The sequence below is a fragment of the Hippoglossus stenolepis genome, chromosome 15 (assembly GCF_022539355.2).
Source record: "Hippoglossus stenolepis isolate QCI-W04-F060 chromosome 15, HSTE1.2, whole genome shotgun sequence".
NCBI lineage: Eukaryota > Metazoa > Chordata > Actinopteri > Pleuronectiformes > Pleuronectidae > Hippoglossus > Hippoglossus stenolepis.
The window spans coordinates 21,786,608-21,807,454 of record NC_061497.1 but is presented as its reverse complement, the minus strand read 5'-3'; the positions used below and the strand labels follow the sequence as shown (position 1 = coordinate 21,807,454).

Here is a 20,847-nt window from a genome sequence, read left to right as displayed (position 1 = left end):
AGTCGATCATAACCAGCAGCAATAAACCCTCAGGATGGATTCATCTCTGTTGCATATTTAACATCGTGCACTCAGGTGTCAGTTTATTAGGTACACGCAGCCAAAGATAATGTAATACAACAACCCACGATGCTCAGGTTTGGTTATACCTCCAACGTAGAGGTTTTGTTTTTACCCCTATACATTTGTTTGTTTATCAGCAGAATTTAGCAAAAACTACTGACTGCATTTCCACAAAACTTTGAGGAAGGATGGGACACAGGCCAAGAAAGAACTCATTCAATTTTGGATCTGGACAAAACAGCAGATCCAGGAATTTTTCATTACTTTCTTTACTATTGTGAGAAAGTAAGTAACATTTCGCAATGATTTCTCAGAGAATCCTTCATTGATTATGACGAACACATTTCAGGCACTGATATTTATAAGTACAGTACTATAAGTATTTATAAATACAGATGTTTTGAGAGGTTTTGGATTAATTTACCATCATTCTGGAGGCTGAACAGTGATGTTATATTGTAGTGTGTTAATTAATCATCCAAAATCTCTCAGTATAACGTGAAACCATTAATTACAGGACTGTTGTATTAGAGTGCATGAGCTTTGATGTACCTAATAAACTGGCAACAGAGTGTAAACAGAGAAATGTTCATTTAAAAACGTGGTACTGTTGGATTGATTTGCATCTCACATCCTGCGAGACGATTATAAACAACTTTTATTGAAACACAACAGCCTCAAAATGACAATAAATGAGTCTAAACTCTCTCAAACAGTTTAAATACAAACTGAACATCATTAGATTTGGGTTTATTGGAGGACTGTTGCTCAAACTGCTTTAGTTTTGACATCTGGGTGTAGTTTGATTTAAAATGCCTCACAAATATCTCGGATGAAAGCAGGAGCACAAGAACAGAAACACACGAAGTAGCTCTGTAAAGATAATAAAACTCAATCAGACCAAACCCATAAAACCTCATAATAACCAGATTTAACATGAAGCTTTTATGTGAACGTCTTGCTGGAGACCTGCTGCTGTGATGCATCACAAACATTTATTTAACTCTAATCTTATTGAAAATACAACAACAAATTAAATTATCCAGCTAAACTAAATATGTATCATTAATCCTGCAGGAGGAAAAGTGAGCTCAGAGGTGAAGACACAGCTGCAGCTGGGTTTTAGCTGCAGGAACAGAAAGCACAGGTGGATCTAGAACATGTGAACATGTGAACACGCGTGTGCGGTGACATGCAGCAGTGTGGTTGAATGTAGGGCAGCACCACAGCACCCTCTGGAGGACAGAACAAAATAGCAGCTGCTTTCACATGAAGGTTTCAGATAATTTCCCACATCAGCGTCTCCACGGAGATGAGACGTGATAACAGTGTTCAGCTCGGGAACGAGTCTGTGATGAGTGCTCCTCCCTCTCTGCTCCTCCAGGTACCTGAAGCCAGACGAGAACAAAAAGTCAAAGCACAAGACGCTTGTGAAAAAGAAGACGCTCAATCCTGAGTTCAACGAGGTACAAACCTTTTTATTCATGTGTTTATTTCTCCTTTTTGCTCGTGTCGAGTGTTCGTCTGACGTGTTTGTGTGCCGGCTCGACCTCCGTGACCCTGAACCTTCAGGAGCACGTCTGGTTTCTTAATCCATCATTAGAAGACGTGTGAAGCTGCTGCTGCTGCTCCTCCTCCTCCTCCTCCTCCTCCTCCTCCTCCTCCTCCTCCTCCTCTCGCCTGTGAATCTTTGATGCATCTCACTGAAGATTAATGCTGTAACATTTTGATGCAACATCCTTGAAAACAAGTGAGAAACTGACAGAATGAAGATAGAGATGAGATTGAAGAGCCACTGATCGATGATCTGTTCATCACGTCGTCAAAGACCCTGAGGACAAACTGTGTTTTCTTAATAAACACACACACACACACACACACACACACACACACACACACACACACACACACACACACACACACACACACTTATGTGTTAAACTGTTTTTGTTCATAAATGGATGCATGAATATAAAGACAGATAGATAGATAGATGGATAGATAGATGGAGAGACAGATAGATTGATAGATGGATGTTAGGAATGTTTAATATACGAGGGTCAAACTTTACATTTAAAGATTTTAAGGAGCTTTAAAGCTGCACTAATCAATATTTTTACATCATCGAGGGGTAAAATTACAGCGTGTGATTCTTGCTCATGGAGACAAACCCACATAATTGCTAGATGCTAAAACGCTGGAATTACCAGCCACTCCATCGCTTCCCCTCAACTCTTCAGAGCCTTCTAGCGTCTTTTAGCCGCCAGAGCAGCTGAGTCCTCGCAGCTGAACGCCTCCTCTCTCACCACAACCATTGATTGTAAACACTGTTGAAATCAGAAATGCGTTTGTTTCCCTGAGGACCGAGCCACCCCAGTTTTTGCAGAGCGATGCCAAATGTGCTTCTGGAGGCTGAGCAGGCCTCTCGCTTCTTTCTGCCACAGGGCAGCTTGGCTCGGGGGGGGGGGGCCACCTGTATATGAACGGACGGCTGCGGCCAAACACACACGCAGGCCAGCGGCTTGACATTTCCTCTGACATTTTTTGCGCCCGTATTCCTCCGTCACCTCTTGGCCTTTCTGTCGGAGCCGAGCGGAGGGGGGGGGTCGTCGTCCTCCCAGGAAAAGGCATTGATTTCACAGAGGTGGAGCAGAAAACCCTCGATTGAACCGAACGTCGTGACGCAGAATAAAAACCCTCGTTTATCGGACAGTGGACTCCATCGATTGCACCGTCATTCTGTTCACATTTTATTACCTCGGTGTGTGGCTTGATGTGAATGTGGACTAATAGGACGAGCTAAGTGTTTGACGATGAGGGAAACGACTCCCTGAGAGTGAGAGCAGGCAGCGACTGGCACCAGCGCCAGCCTGCGCGTTATTTTAGGCAGCGACAAAACATTAAAACTCAACGAGGCGCTCGGAGTAATGTGAATACATTTCAGCAGGAAATAAAACATGGTAATTGCGTTCGGGTTCATAATTTTAATCATGCAAACCCAGCAGCTTGCAGAAGAAGAGTTTTCGTTGTGAAGGAGGTGAAGCAGAATCGACTCTTATTCAACATGTTCAACAACATGTTCAACCTGCGAAGACTTTGTTCTCCGCGGCGATGTGAAGAGACGAGATGTGTATTTGTTATTGGACGTGGGAGGAGGAAGAACTGCAGCTCTTGTTCTCTTCTCTGCAGGAGTTCTGTTATGACATCAAATATGCAGACCTCACCAAAAAGACCCTGGAGGTGACGGTGTGGGACTACGACATCGGGAAGTCCAACGATTTCATAGGTCAGAAAGAATATCTAAATGTGTTTGACGTGTATTGTATAAACATGGCAGACTGAGAACCAGCTGTAATAATCTCCTCTTGTCAGATGGAACATACATTAGTGATCCTGAGGGACATTCAGGATTTATTTAGGGATTTAGGGAACATGTGGCACTGATGAAGTTTGTAAGTGATAAAAGTTCAGTTAAAACAATGAGAATCAAAGTTTTGTGAAAAAAGAAGAAGCTTCTCAGCATTAACGTTAATTCTTCATCTTATAAACTTGTTATTTAACTTAATAGGAACCAGGTAATAAAGTTGTGGCTCCTCCTCCAACATGGCTTCATCTGTAGGTTTATAACACAAGTTACTATTCCTTCATTCATTGTTCACTAACATGCATTTCTTCCTTCTTGATGACACATTACTTGTTTTGTGAAAATTCGTTGTTGAGGTTCATTCCTGATAATGGAAACAGTGGCGGTGTTGATTTCTCTTGAAAATGTAAAATCACAGAACTTTTCTTTCTTTTCACTTTTCAAACTTATTGGCCTTGAGCTTTATTTTAATTTGGAAACAGCAGATGATAAATGTTTGAATATGATAAAAAGCTACTAAATGGCCCTTTCTCTGTCAAAATGATGCATCAACCATCGTAAACAAACCGTCTATGAAGGTTTTTGTATCTAAACGCTGCTGATCTTCAGTTTCCTCCCTGTATTCAGCTGTTTTGTGCAGTTATGAAAACATCATCATATTTCTATGATTTCTATTTAATGCACTGGACCCTGTCCTCTGTCCCTCAGGTGGTGTGTCTCTGGGTATCAATGCAAACGGAGAGAGGCTCAAACACTGGTTCGACTGCCTCAAAAACAAGGACAAGAAAATTGAGCGCTGGCACACGCTGACCAATGAATTACCTGGTTCTTTAAATGACTGAAGACCCTCATCATCCTGTCGTCCAAGCTGTGGTTCCTCCTCCGCTCCGCCCCGGCTGCACCAGGTCGGACTCCGGCCTCCATTTTCCTCACTCTTCTTCTCTGGATTCGGAGTCGGCCACAGCGACACGTCTGTGGGAACATGAATACTTCCTCTCAACAGGGCTCAAATTAAACATATCCAAAATGCTCTTACATGTACAATAGGATTTAGCCGGCTGTTCTTTAATTTGATTTCAGATTCTAAGCTTCATAATCCTGATTTATCGTATGATCAGTGATATTAAATATTCAATTAGATCTTCGAGAATTCCTGGAACAGCACAAGAAACGCCTTCACACTGTCACGTGAATTAAAGCAGAGCTGCAGGAGACAGGAGGTAAAAGAGTCGAGAGTCTTAACAAAGCACGTAGCGAAATGTCATCCTGTGGAATTATGCAGAAAAGTTTAGAGGAATAGATTTTATCTTCTCAAGTCGACCTCCCACATTCAGTCTGCTTGACACTAATATTTAGTGTTGTGTAGGAGCAGATGAATTATACATCAATAACCCACATATTTGAAGATGTTGCACTTTAATGATACGATTGTAAAAGTGTTCGGCTGGTGCACGTCCTGCTGTCCCTCAGCCCGCACGTAGGCGGCTCCCACGCAGATTGAGAAGTTTGGTTTTATGCATCCGGAGCGTTTCAGTCTCAGATCCTCCTCGAAACACGTCATTTTTGCAGATATGAATGTTATCTTCAAGTGAAAAAGACGTCCAGCAGCTGCCAGATTATGATTTATTGTCCAGTGAGAACAGAACATACTAGAACGGCACGTTAATGAAAGTGGAAAAGAAACTAAATGGATCTGTCTCTTTTTTTGAGGGGAGAAATTAACAAAAATCACTATCACAAAATGTGATCAAACAGTCCTGGATCCACTCCATCATTTGAAGGATTCTATCTTTGCTGCTCTGCTGCATCCTTCCACCAAATTTCGTGTTATATCCGATATATAGTTTTTGCGTAATCCTGCTAACTAACTAACTAACTGACAAATCGAAACATAACGTCCTCGAAGGAGATAGTTATAGCGTTAGGTTCTGTCGCCCAAATCAAACGTAAACATGGCGATGTTTCTGCAACGTTTTCCAAAGGCCACTGGTAAATAATGCTGCGCTGCTGACAGGGGTACAGAATGTAATTTACCTACAGATGCTTTACTGTGTGTGCAACGTTCAGACGTGACATTAAAACTAGTAACAGGGGTTCAACAGTTCATCTGTTAACTCTGAACCATCAGTGCCCAAAATGATCTTATAGTTTCAAAGACACAAATCAGCTACGAGATAAAAACAGGATGTTTTAATATTCCAGTTTGGGACAAGCTGCCATAACCCAACACAACAACAACAACAACAACAACAACAACAACAACAACAACAACAACACAACACAACACAACACAACACAACCTCAACATGCAAAGCTTTATGGGTAAGACGAGATGAATGGTTGGTTGTTTAAATAAGTTTGACCAACTTACTAAACCAATGCAAAAAACAACTTTACCTGAACTCCTGCCCGAGGCTTCTTGCAGCAAATATTCATGACATCACAAAAAGCCCAATCTCGGAGCCCAGCGGCTAACGTCCGATTGGCGATTGGTGCATTGTTTACAGTCCAACTAGCAACGTGAAACACAAGAATGGAGTTTCAGGTCCAGACGACATTGGCTCCTCTCTATTTACAGCTACCTGCACATAGCCAAGTGTGTTTCTCTCCTCTGTTTACCTGCGGGCAACCAAACCCTGCTCAAACCTAATCGGACAAACTAGAAGCTTCAGGCCCAAACAATCTTGTCCCTCACCTACGATTAATTCTGCATATTCACATCCAGAATCTATTATAGAGATCACAAGAGATCGTCTCTCTGTAGACGAGTCAATATATCAAACAGATCAATAGGCGCCACCCACTTTAATACTGACTGATCTGATCAGTGTTTATCTCATTCATTCGTCGTTTCCAGATCACAAAACGCCGGTTCCTTATTTGCAGTGCAAATGCAATGAACAGCTAAGTCTGATATATGCATTTTGAAAAAAGCGAGTCAAACTGGGGGATGTATAAAGGCGACGAGGCCGCGGCGTTGTATTCAATCAGCCCCCTGCCTCCTGTGTGTGTGTGTGTGTGGTCAGGAGTGATTCTTACAGACGTCTTCAGAGTGAACGCTTGAAAGAACAGCTGAAACTCAAGGGCGAGTCGAGAGCCGGCACGCAGGGTGTTAGCAGAGTGCCACTCAGTCAGACTGGAACCGACTGACAATTGAAGGAGCGCAATGAGAGCATAATGGTGTAATAGCGGCCGTTTATTCAGGAAGTGAGGAAGGTTATGGGTTTGAAAGTGGATTTCATATGCAGCTGATAATTGTGAACGGGGGTGGAAACGCACAGCGTGCACAGCGACCGCGCAGCGAAGGCGCCACGTGATTGGGCAGCTCCAACGATGTACGTGCATCTTATTGTTTACACTACAGGACACGAGTTTCCCACAAAGACTCGCAGGCAGGATTTTAAAGCTGGATGAAAAAAACGATCCTGCCCGAATGTCAAAAAAGGGCAAAAATTTCAAAAGCGGAAAAAAGTTTACGTCAAATATGCGAAGAAAAAAAAAATACTATCAATAAAAGCATGTATTGTTTACAACAGCCTACTCTCGCTGAAGTTAAAGTCTGCTGCGGAAAGGGCGAACACGCTAACGTCACGTCAGTCGTGCGATGCAAAGCTTTGCCACAAGGGGGCCGAGGCGAGAAGGGAGGAATTTTTAATATACTAGCCGTGAACGTATATTGTTACAATGTTGCTGCACACGTTTTTTTTTGGTTTTTGATTTTTGATTTTATCGTAAGCAGCTCCACGGTAAATGTATGAAACAGAATGTACATGTTTAACCCTTTCTATTCCACAGTGAACCCTCTGAGAATGTGCACCTCAGTGCTCCGTGTTGTTCATGTTCCTCATCAGTCAAATCACAACTGGACACATCTGGAAACACAGACGGTTGAACTCCGAGCCCGGAAGCAAACTACAGGCTTTGTCACTCAAGAACTCCAGATAACTAAAGTTTTACTTCGATTGCTCCAAGCCTGTTTAATTATGTATGGGTTTTTTTCTTCATTTAATATTTTATGTTAAAGTTTTAATGCCCTGAGTCCCTGTGCAATCCTGAAACAGAACTGAAAACTCTTCTCCTAAGTTGCCCTCGAGGACCAGTAGGCTGGGATGCATGCCATGTATTTGTGATTTTATGAGTTTGATTCTGCAGTATAACCTTTTCTGCATGTCCCCTGCACCTCCCACGTTTCTTGTAAATTCCCACAGTGGCGTGCACTGACTGGTAACGCAGAAACACACACACACACACACACACACACACACACACAATCATGTAGGTTTCCTGCAATTCAGCTAACAGCTTATTTGGCTTTACATCACGTCACAGTACATCAGACATGCACATTTTCCTGAAAACTTCTGGAGGGGCTGTATGTGAGAACAAAACATGTCTGAGTCGGTTACTCCAGATCATTTTCTGGAAGTTTTCCTTCCCGCTCCTGAGTAAAATATCCAGAAAATGTCTGACAGCGAGCGATTGGGCCTGTTGATGTTTCCACAAACAAATTCGTAGATTCCGTGTCCACCAGGCCGCTGGGTTTGCTCCGGTTCTTGTGACGTCATCATCCACTCATGTGCGCTAGGTTACGCCACCGGCCCCAAAGCCGACGTTCGCATGTAGCCCAAAACTTGTCACCGCGCCAATTGTACGCGTCGACTGCACAAGCTCCAGATACAAACCTGGAATGGGATGAAATGCCAGACTAATGCAGACCCTCATTTTAATGTGAAATGCTCCGTGGCCATGTACATGTGACCGGAGCGAGTACACAACTTCTAGCAGAGAATATGGTCGACCCTTTACACGCAGCTGACGTGAAACGGAGGAGACGCAGATAAAGATGTCGAGATTCGAGATCTTTTGGTGATAACGGTCGACACCGGTGCTGTGAAAAGAAAAAACACGACTTCTGCAGCGTAATTAATATTGAACCTCCCACTCGTCACCCCATGTTCCATGTTCATGTCTGAAAACAGCCTCAGTGATTTCATGAGGTCTAATCACAGCCGAGCGGATACTTACAATCAGCCCCTTTGAACTATTACACTCATTTTTAAAGAAAATGTGATTTTGATATGTGACACCACACCTTCTGTTTCCCAGCGTCACGTCGGGCCTCACATCTCCGTTTCCTCAAAGTGTTAAACAGCCTCTTCAGCCACATCGACTACCCCCTCTCTCTCTGTGGAATATGTAATGATTACAACCGACATGTGGTTTTGATTTTGTAATATGTCTGCCTTTGTATGCAAGCTCAACATTATGAAAACAAAAGGAGAAAAAAAAAAAACATATCTGCATGCATATGTTCTTGGTTTTGTCACGAGATGACTTTGCCTAATGTTTGATACTGTTTTCTGTATAAAAAAAAAAAAACACACACACACACGACTGTGGATGCTCTAAGATTATGCTATAAGTCAGTCTTTTCTTCTGGACAACTTTTTTGTACCTTTGAACACTATCGCATTGCCTGTTTGGCTGCTGTATTGATTATCTGGAAGCGTGACTTGATGTAAACGAAAAAAATCTCTCCTCTGTTGTTTTGTTTCCTTTCTAACACTCAGGCACTTGTTTGCATTATTCCGGTTCGTTGAATGTATGACTATAAATTATTGTCCCAAATTATATTTTAGTCCTATGCCAAATGGACAAGTTATCGTGCCGCTCCTTGTTTCTGTTTCCTGCATTTTTGCACCACACGCTTTTCAAACAATAACTACAGACGTCATTGATAGAAACTGTTTGGATATAAGTTTGTTGCAAGGATTTTTAAACTTCAGAAAGCATCCAACTGGACAAAACATAATCAAAACAAATCTATCTACACAAATTTGACCTGTGCAGGGTCGTTGCACAGAACCCACTTTAATTCTTTGATTGTTTTTGGTCTGAAACCACCTGACGAGGCCCCGTGTCGCCAGGTTTCTGCAAAAATCTTTGTTATTCTATAAGTTTGGTTTAAAACTAGAACATCTGTCATATCATGTTTCTTGAGGAGGGTTGTTTTTCGGTTGGACGCAGGGTCCCACAGGTCCCTTTTACCTGGGCCCCCCAAAAGTCCTGCACACTATGTAGGAGAAAGAAAACACAAGCATATGCACGAATTTGACAGCACACATGCAATATAATGTAATACAAATGAAACTTGAGATACCTCAACAGTCTCCTCATCAAACCACATTTAAATTCACCTGATGCAGATTTTAATGTGCAGCCAAATAGCAGAAACTCATAAATATCAGACCCCTTAAAAATACCTGATTCTTTCCATCAAGAGCCATGAAATATCTCTTCGGAAACAATAATTGTAAAGAAAGTGAAAACTTAAACTTAATGGTTAGCCACTTCTTTGATATTTTTCATATTCCCCGTTGCAGGGTCAGTTATTTCTGCACACTGAGGTAATAAGAACTGAGTCACGGTGTAAAGCTGAAGGAAAAGATCAGATTATTAGTCTCGTTAAAGTTGTGCAGTGCGACTGTGTGTTGCAAGTTTTGTAGGTCAGACCAGGGTCCGTGCTAATTGTGGCTGCTCACAGCAGGTGGTTCCTGGCTCCTCAGTGACACCAGTGCTCAGTATTTTGACTGGGAAGCAACAGGAAGCTTCATTACTGCTGGGTTTCCTCCCACTGTTCGGCCAGTGTGGTCACGCAAGTTCAAGCCTCTGTGTTGCAAGAGAGATTTCATCTTTTGTGTGTTTTTTAAAAATCATTATAAGCTTTTCAGATGACTCGCCGTACAGTATCAAAAGAATTCAGTTAGATAATGAATTTATCACGACGCAGAGCGGCACTCGGATGGAGGACGTCCCTGAAGTGAGTCCTCTCTTTAACATTTCACCATGTTAAACATCTGAGTTTCACAACAGAGCCTTTTAAAAATTAACATTTGACCTGACGGTGACTCTCAAGAATCACTCAAGTTATTACGATTCATCCTGAGGGGACATGTTGGTACTTTCATGACAATCCAGCCGACAGCTGCTGAGAAACTTTACTTCATATCCTAAATGTCAATGTGAGGATGGCAGAGTTTTAGGATTTATTGTTTAATTCATCCATTAATATCTGACACAAAATGTTGGCAACCATGAATATTTAAACATTTCATGGGAATCTATCAACTATTTGGTACCGTGTTTCAGTCTGTCCCAAAAGAAAATATGCCAAAGAATGAGTTTTGTATGGATTTTTAAATATATTTTATTTTATGTACTATAAAGTAAGAATTAGTTTTATTCAGGGATCACAGGAAGCACATTACTCCTCCAGTATGATAAATACACTGGACAATACAATATATAATACAACTATAGAGACATTATACAGATTACTATCAGAGTACTAGCAGAGTGACTCTCAGGGTTTCCCTTTAAATTACTTGACTGAAGGTAATTATATCCAAAGTACTGCTTCAATACTGACTATACAAGTATCAATGTTAAATTGTATATAGTCTGTATAGGTATCAAGTTCCACCAGAAAGTATTTTAACTCCCATTTTGAAACGAGAGCTTTTCCTCTTCAGAACTCTGCTTAACTGCACGTGGCCAATTTAAAGACAGGCTGTTTTTCAGGTGCTGTTTCCCTGCAGGCACGTTTTACAATTCAAGAAGATTCAGATCTCCCTCCTCTGCTTCTACTTACTCTTGCAGAAAAACCCACCGGGCGGCCGGGCACTGATTCAGGTGCAGGGAAGCAAAGGGAAATCAATTAGCTGTGCGACTGTCTGTGTTTCTTTGTGCCCTCATCACCTAATGCAGCTCGTTATCACCCGACCATGAAGGAGTCTGAATTCTCCATGTCCTCATATGATCATTTACGCAGTTATCTGTAGAAACTGGTTTTCAAGTACCTCACTCCCACTTTAAAAGGTGGAGCCATGCTTTATAATAACTAGTTGAACTTTAACTACAGTGCCAAATGACGATGTGGTCGGTGACTTGGTGATGGAGAACCAAAGCTCGGGAAGAACATGACTCTCTCCTAAATCAATCATCATGAAACCACTGGCTGCCACCCGCTAATAAACCAAGAAGAAGAAGAAGAAGACACAGTAGATGGGGGCAATGCATCTTGATGTTGGTTAAATCGACATCAAACCGAACAACGAAGAAGAAGACCTGTATTTTAAAAGTACAAACCTGTGTAGCCGACAAAAAAAACTAAATATTCTGTCCACAACATTCAGTCACTGTGTACAATTCAAATAAGACTTGGGCATGTGAAGATGGTGGAGATGAAAGCCGAGTTAAAAGAGGAATGAATTTAGGACTTGGACCAGACTTGGCAATTAACCTTCGCGCTGACACGAGGCTTCGTAATTTACTTTACTTGATTAACTTTATCACATGCTTTTAGTGGATGGCCTTTGGGAAGAGATAAACAGAAATACTGAGCAGAAAAGTTTTACTCAGACACTTTTGTTCTTCCTCCCACTTTTTCAATTTCATATCATTGCTCATCCCTTCATACATTTAATGACTTGGCAGAAAATCAAAGCCCAGCTCATCACAAACCTGCAAACATCATCTCTGCAAGGAGTTCAAGACGTCTGCTCTCTAAACACTGCAGCCAACTTTACAAGGGAAAAGCAGAGATGCACAGTTATTCTTGTGCTCTTGGCGGAGACGGCGGTAAATTGTCTGACAGCGTATTGAAAGGACATTTCCATGGATCTATACAGAGCTGTAGAGGAAAAAGCCCATTTACTTCCCCGTCAGAAGTATATTTTAGCACATTTTGAACTTGTGATGTATTTCACTGAGGAAAATGAGGAAATTCGAGCTTTCAGCCGCCGTCTGTCTGACAAATGGAAAAATGCATGAAATGACGAACGAGCGGCCTTTTCCGACTCGATGGATCTGAACTGTAGTTACAGGAAAAAAACATTACAGTGCGCGACAAGACAGATGCAGCAATTAAGACGACACGGGCCGAGTGTGACCATGGCAACGGCACTAACCACACACGGCACGTACTGAAGCCATAAGGCCGCACTGCGTTTTTATAATATGCTGGACGGGACGTTCCTAGCAGATATAGAAACAAGCAACCAATTTATAACTGCTATTAAAATTTAAATTGGAAATCCAAATCATTTTTTTTTTAAATTGACATAAAAAAAAGAGAGTCACAGCTTCAAACATCTCCTGGTTGATTGGAAAAACTTAAAGAACTCTATTTAATATACACGATTCTTTGATTTGAATAAAGACAAAGACAGAAGATTGTTGTAAATGAAAAGCAGGTTTCATTTTGGCAAGAATGTCCCAAGCTGCTTGAAGCTTAAGATGATGTGTTGAAAAACTGAAAAGCTTAAGTTGGTTCTTTATGGGGCCATGTTCTGAAACGACGAAGTCTGAATGATTCATCATCATCTAACTGGCTTCTTCTCTACAGCAACCGCAGCTGAGGTTGATGGGTAATGTAGTCCATCTGTCTCCTATGCCAAAAGATACTGGATCAAATGGACAAAACATTCATTAAAATGGGGACACAGAAAAAAAACATTGGTCCAATTTGAATTTGCAACATTGATTTTATTATATATTATTCTATTTGTTTCTATTTCAGTTGTTCTCGGTGCTTATGTAACCTGTGGGTTGAGGGGACAGGCTTTGGTATTTTCTGTTCTTTGAGAGTGTACAAAGTCCACTGGACCATGAGGAATGGTGTTTGCACAGATCCCAGTTGTGTGCACTGGTGGAGGGAGGTACTTCTAAGACTCGCTCCGCGTCCTGCCAACACCCTGGTTGTTCTCAGGATTTCATCTGGGTCACGAGGAGGAGATTACAGCTTACCCCTGTCCTCCATGTTTCATGCCTCTGTCTGGCTCTGCTGCCTCTTAAATGACACCGAGCAGCAGCACAGAAAGTGAACGTGTGCGGAATGCATTCATAATTCACTCAGTGCTTTCACTGTGCCCCGACTCGTTTCTTCTTGATTCAGAAATGAAAATATCTCACACCCCAAATATCTCATTAAGTCCCCGATTGGAGCATATGGAGGTTTATAATCCTTGAACAAAGGGCAAATCTCTGACTCTCAGCACCTGATTATATCATTTCTGGAAAATGTCGGATGACTCAGACACACACAGGATAGACGGAGCAAACACAAAACTAATGCTCGGCTCATAAGCAGGTGACCGATATCTGTATTTACTCAGTGCAATAAAAGCTCACGGGTTAACCTCTGGAAAAGAAAATCTCCAGAAGTAAGATGAATATTTTTGCAGATGAAATTCTTCAAAACAACTTCACATAGGTACATTTTTTTGGCAAAGATAGATTAGGTTTAACAGACTTACACATTCATGCTGTTTAACATGTTAAAACAAAGTGAAGGGAGTGAAATCTGTCCCGCCCTCACACAGACGTTTGAATGTTTCCAAAAATAAATAAATGTCAACGTTTGGTTGTTTGGATTTTTGAGAACTGGGGACATTTCTCAGCATTGTTCCTTTTGTGGAAATCTACTTTTATTAAGAATTTTCAATTTTCTTAGTAGCTTAGTGTGAACTGCACTAGAAATAGAACTTACTGAATAGTAATTTGAGTAAAACTAATTATATATGGAGGTGCACCAGTAACTGTGTTGGGGTGTAATGAAATACATGTAACATCCATCCATTATCTATACAGCTTCTCCTTAGAGGGTTGCGGAGGAGTCAACCCAGCTGACATTAGGCGAGAGGTTGGATCCACCCTGGTCAAGTTGGAAACAAACAACCATCCACACGCCCACGGTCAATTTAAAGTCTCCAATTAACCAAATTAACCCCTGATCCACATGTCTTAAGCCGTAGGAACCCAGAAAACCCCCCCACACAGGGAGAACATGCAAACTGGACATAGAAAGACGCCGAGCTGGGATTCGAACCAGGAATCTTGAGATGACACCTGGAGCACCGTGCCGTGTACATGTAACAGTGCAACAGATTTAGAATATTGTAAATCATGATTTTTCTTAATTTGTACAGTCAACAACCTTTTATACCAGTTTGAGAACATTTTACTCTACAACAGCAGCAAACGTGGCTTCAGGGCCATTAAATAAAATCTTCATCAGTTTCCTCAGTCTGTTGCATCCTTTGGTGTAAAGCATCACAAAGCAGCCAAGTTTGTAAACTCTCTGTGTGTGTTTGTGTGTCTATGTGCAGTTTCCTTGTGCTATTAGCAGAGTTTTTGTGTACCAGAGTCATCGCAAATCCTCTTATCTCCTGCTGCTCGGCGTCGCTGATGTGTGAAGTTCTTTTGTGCACCTCAGGACAACTGTATCTTGAAAAAGTGCTGAGTGGGCCAGGAAACTACAGTGGCTCAGGGTCTGGAAGCTGCAGGAAATCAGTCTGCTGGAAGCGTCGGTTATAGAACCAGAGGCTGTCGGGAGTAAACATCTGACTCACCAGTTTCTGACCAATAAATGGTACTTGACCATCTTTTCACATGGATTCCAGAAGGTATTTCAAGGTGTTGGGCCTTATGTGTTTGACTGGGCTGCTCCAACCTGCAACACAAACAATGCACTGAATGCTTCTTCTCCCACAGCCTGCGACTGCGAGCTTTGTTTCTCCATCTATATCCACGATGTGCAAATGGAGCATGAACGTGGCTTTAGTATCTTTGTGCAGCTTTCAAATGAATCCCACCTGAGCCCTGTATAGATTATGCTGCACGTATAGATTCTCCCCACTCTGCCAACTTTCTCACACAGTCAGCTATCAGTTGCAGCTTCTGTAATTCTTCTTTTAAGATCCATGGCTCCATCTTTTTCAGTAAAAGCAATCATCGTGCTGCTGCCAGAATTTTAAAATGCTCTGCTGCTCTGCTGCCTTTGGCTGTCATCTCAGCACGGTTTAATTCACTCCACCTCCTCTCCACCTCCTCCTGCGTTAATTCTCCTCCTCACAGGGAGATCCAAACTCCACCGGCAGGATTTCCAGTTTGATGGTTGACACTCTAATTTTTCATATTTTACGATTAATGACTGGAAATATGTGACGTCCCACCGAGATATTTTCCAGGCAAATGCGACGAGAAACATTTGAAAACATCGTCAGCCCTTTCCCTCGGCTTTTGGAATCAAAGAGCAGAGATTTTCTCCCCATCGGGCTCTTATCTTTTTCTATTTATCCACTCACACAATACAGAGAAAAACATCTTCGCGCAAGTGGCAGCACTCAGAACGGGAACAAGCAAATAAACACAAGTTAGTATAAAGCAATCTGTGAGAAGCATCTCTCACACGGCTCATAACCAGAGAACGTTTCTGTGGGCGACTGAAAACACGTCGTGAGTTCAGACTCGTTCTAAAAGCAAATGTGAAAGGAACCTGCTTTTAAAACGGATCCAAGAACCAGAACACGCTGGTTTTTCTGTTCTCATTGTGATCTGTAGACTGTAATTAAAGAGTGAGGACATCGTTCCTGGCTTCATTTCTGGACAGTGGAGACACGTCATCCATCTTTATTTGCAGTCCATGACTAAAACTGATGAATTCATCCTCTGAAGCATATTAAATACATATACAGCCCATAATGTGATGACACATCCATCCAACATTTAGCACCAGGTACGTAACATGAGTAGAGTGGCTTTTATTTAGGTTTGCATATAGTAAAGATTTGAAGCTGCAGAGTTTCAAGCAGTGTTTGAGCCTGAGACTAATCGAAGTGTAATTACAGCTCGAAATCCACTGCACACGTTTCCCATCATGCACCAGGGGTGAGAAATGTGAGGGAGCAACAACCTCGGGTGAGGTGTGAAAGTTTAATTTTCTGTTATCGGTTTGTTTTATTTGTTTTATTTATTACCTTCTTTGTTTTCCTTACTCTGTTATGCACTATGAAAATCAATTTATTATTGTTATTATAGTTTTAACATCACACTACAAATAATTATGGGTTATTTCCTTGAGCACAGTCTGCAGAGTTGTGGACTGTATTTAAAACAGAGTTCTCTGAAGGTCAACCAGTGGAGCCAGCATCCAAATGCTGATTTCACACAACTACTTCAGTTACTTTCGGTTTGTATAACACCGGGATTGCCTGCGAGGAGAAACTTGTAAAACTGTCGGCTGTTATCTCCAAAATGGCCTCCAATTGTCTGATTGGTCACGTTGAGACGAGAAACACAGGCGAGTTCTTAGAGAGACATTTGATGTGACTGGGAGGAAGTGAAAATGAAAATGGAACAAGCTTCACAATCAATTTGACAAGGACTTTTAACAAAGAAAGGAAGCTGAGGGAAGGGAACAGAGCTGGAGGGAAGAACACAGAGTGTGTTGTACAACCAGCTCTGGTTAAAAAAAAAAACGACCTTTCCTCTCTGTGACGCCAGGCGTTTCACCTCCGCCTTCAAACGTGTGTGTCCAGTGTTTTTTATTCTCCTTTCAGTTGAAGACTAAAGAGGAGAAGTGTCCAGGAACCGTCACGGCTCCTGTGGAGCGGAGAGAAAAGCCACGAGTTCCTTGACATATAGAGGAAACTTAATGGACATCAGGTAACGGCTGAACACTGAAGAACAAAGGGTCCACTAGTTAATTGAATGTATAAATGGTTTGAGGTTGAATTCCTCTCACTTACTGGCACAAAGGTTTAAAAGACCCACTTCTAAGTATGGAGATGGAAATACATTAAACAGGTTCCATATACAGAGACTGTATATAGATGTATATGTCATAAACTCAGCCTCCATGTTAGTGGATGGAACATGGTGAAGGTCACATTAATGTTTCTTAAAGATGGTTTCTTTCATTTGACGTCGTTCTTATCACACTGATGTATGTTCAAGTTTTCATGTTTCTGATAAGTTTGGTTTTAATTAGTTATTTGATGATATAAAAATGGTCAGAGACTTCATGATTGACAGCTGAGACTGACTCGTGATTGGCCGAGAACTCGTACATGGCGGCACCCACTGACCTTTTATAAAGATGGACGACATGACAACTCCCCAAAACAGAAGCCAAATTGTTTTGATCGCCATCCAGTGGCCGGCTGCAGTGTAGGTCATAAATCCCGTCTACTCCATGTTAGCAAATGGGAAAAGATGGTTTCTACCATTTAAGGTAGATTCTCTTTTCTTGTGATCATATATTTCTGATAAGTTTTGTTTGTAATTTGTTATTTGACGATATAAAACGGAGGTCAAATGTTGACGGCTGAAGTGTTGTTCATCTTTATTTACAATCTATGGTTAGGAAATGATTGTTGCATAAAGAGCAACACATCTGTAAGAAAGAAATCACAGTATATCTGAATTACTTTTCTTGGTGAGGTTGTTTTAAGTGTTTTTAATTAAACATTTCCTGTCTTCTTTGTACCCGCAGAAACGATATAACAGAAATATGACCATAACAGTCCTGAAGTGTCAACTCATACTTTTACAGTTATCCTGGTGGAACATCACAATAAAAGGAAATCACAGAAAATATTTTTTAATCTACAACTATTATATCATCTGTCATCATATATAAACATAAAACATAATGAAAAAATCTCACTTGGAATGCCTCAGTGGTATTAAACTGTGAGCAGTTAATGTCCTTATTACGTTGTTTGTGTATTTATTTGTCTGGGGACATATTTGCTTTCAGATTTCCACGTGAAGATTAGCAGTTCAATAGTTACATGTCACAAGGGAAACATTTTTAATACAATTATCTCTGTGTTGTGGCAGCAGAGCCCCTGTCTCTGTTTGTCTAATTAATACTTTGTTTTGTGGGCTGTTAACAGCTAAATGTCCCTGCACTTAGAGTGTTGACTGGAAATACTACAGCATCAGAGGCCCTCAGCTACAGACAATTAACACCACAGTGCCTCTGTGAGGCTTTTTTTTATTTATTTAGACGGTAATATACTTGTGGTTTAAGACTCTCAGGTGAAATGCAGACATGTAGCCTTTGGTTGGCAGAAGGAAAGAGGAGCAGTGCTACTTGTTTATCTAAAACACACACATTTTAAGTGTCTGTCGGAGGGAGAGATGCCGAGGTGCAGAAGTTTGGTGATATTCAGGATGTGGCGTGTCAAGTTTCAAACCAGGATTAGAAAGCACTTCAAGATGGCTCGCTCTAGGCTAGAGATTTGGAAGAAGGGATTAAAGGTTGGTGCACGTCTTCTTCCTCAGGCCCAAAATGCTCAAACACACGATGGGCAGGAAGACACTTATTCAAACCCTGAAGTCTTTAACCCGAATAACTGCTACTAGTTCTGCAAAACCTCTTTCACATTTGTGTGTCATACGTCGTTACCACATGCACAGCAGAGCCCAGGAGACGAAGCTGGATATGAGTCATTCATGGCTGAATGAACCTATTAGGGGGCACCAGGGTAAAAATATACTGATAGGGCCCCTCAGCCTCCTGAGATCAGTGTATGTACTCTGTCGTCTCACATTTCCATCAAGTACAATGCACACAAATTACTGGAGGGTTTAATTGAACCATAGATAATGTGTCTCCACTTCTTCCCACTGTACTCCCATACACTGGAGACAAAGTGTGTGCAATAGCGATACAGGGATGGAGCCACGGTATTTAGACCTTTTACTCTGGTCCATGTCCCATCTGCTAACATGGAAGAGGTGGGGTTTATGATCTATATTGCAGCCAGCCACTAGAGGGCGATCAGGACGCTTTGGCTTCACTTTTGGGAGTCGCCATGTCGTCCATCTTTATCTCCAGTGTATGGATCTTTATTTCAGAACATGCACGACGTGGATGGTAAAAACTGAAATAAAGATTGTTTTGGAACTTTATTTTGATAAGGCTCCTCAAGAAGACAATGCAAATTATTCTCGAGAAACTTTATTTTAGATGTTGTTAAAATGTCTTTAAAATATGCAATTGATCAAAATAGCAAAAACAAATTGATTACACAGCGAACAGGAAGTTTCAGGACAGATCGGCGGATGAGAGGAACAAAGGTGAAGAGATCCTCCTCTGCAACATTTAATAATGAAAACGTGTTCTTGGATGTAGGTGGAAATTGAGATTTTTAGTTTAGTCCGACTTAATCACACCCTGCAAAACTTTGAACACACATTTCCGCCGCGGCCTCACAGCTGGAGGTGACATTTCACACATGCACTGGAAATACAACAGGATGCCAATTACTGAGCATTTCACTGTAACATCATTTAAAATATGCTGGTTCCCCTTTTACCACCGTCCAAGAAGTGAAATCCCTGCTCCGACTTCTTCTGTAACTAAGCAACTGAAAGGTGGACAGTCGGCTTCCTGTTAACAAAGCGTGACCACATAGGTAATTTCAGGTGAGTTAGAATGGACGAAGATGATACAGAGCTTTAACGCTAACGTGGATGGAGTTGAATTTGTTTTAAAACAGTGGCTGCTTGTCAGTGCATATTGTTTTTTCCAGCATGATAAACTGGGACGTTTCAATGGAACAGTTCATGTATAAAAATAACAGCTGTCATTTTCAGCCACAGAAATAAAATCCGTCCCAGATCATCTGAGTGGATGTAAATAAACCAGAGTGCAGCCGAATAACCTTCAACCTCACATCCAGTGTGGAGCACAATGCACTTTATGGACCAATCCCCAGGAAAACCACATTTCCCATGATGCCAGGCTCTACTGCAGACCCGCCCCCTTCGGTTGAATGGCAAGTTGTTTGTTTCACTGGGACCAGCTGCTAACTCTTCCAGCAGGAGAGCAAACATGGGGACCAACACTGAGCAGATCCCACAAGCTGCAGGCAGCTGCTCGCAGACTCACTTCCACTCTCAGGGCTTCTCTTCAAAATAAAGGCACAGGGAGGATTCCTTTTAAAATAAATAATAATGATGCAACTACTGAGGTTTTAAATCCTAATATGAAATCTTCAACTTCATTATGTTTTCCCCAAAACTTAACTTAGTTATACTTGCTAGGAAATTATAAGGAAACTGTGCATAACCATAATAAAAACAACTTTTGCCATTAAATCTACCCAAAGACATGAATGTGGTTTCACTTTGTAACTTTATATCATTTTATATATTTATTGTTTCACACAAAAACCGTTGTTTGAATAAATCCATCACAATTCTTTATTGCCTGATCTCTAGATGCTTGTTTTTGTTGAGACTTTTTGCAGCTCACGTGTTGTCAAAGCGATGAAGTTGTATTCTTAATTTGTACATGTTTTTTTGCTATTTGCGTATGTTTTCTTGATTTGAACGTGTTTATTTTATTTGCACGTGTTTTAATAATTAGAAGTTTTCTTAATTTGTATGTGGTTTTTCTATTTGCATGTGTTTTCTTAGTTTGTACGTGTTTTTTTCTATTTGCATGTTTTGCTGATTTGTACGTGTTTTTTTCTATTTGCATGTGTTTTAGAAATTAGACGTTTACTTAATTTGCAGCTGCATTTTTTCTACTTGTATGTGTTTCTCCTATTTGCGTCTGTTTC

The 20,847-nt window shown here is 41.2% G+C and overlaps 1 protein-coding gene across 2 annotated transcripts in view; it reads left to right on the top strand.

The window, feature by feature from the left end:
* Positions 1 to 8,608, top strand: part of doc2b (double C2-like domains, beta) — a 99,008-nt gene extending 90,400 nt beyond the window's left edge. For both annotated transcript variants that reach the window (XM_035177662.2, XM_035177661.2), the window contains 3 exons: positions 1,448 to 1,529; positions 3,253 to 3,349; positions 4,136 to 8,608. In XM_035177662.2, the coding sequence (XP_035033553.1) occupies positions 1,448 to 1,529; positions 3,253 to 3,349; positions 4,136 to 4,269 (313 nt within the window). In that variant the 3' untranslated portion in view covers positions 4,270 to 8,608. The remainder of the gene's footprint in view (positions 1 to 1,447; positions 1,530 to 3,252; positions 3,350 to 4,135) is intronic.
* The last annotated feature ends 12,239 nt before the right edge of the window (positions 8,609 to 20,847 follow it).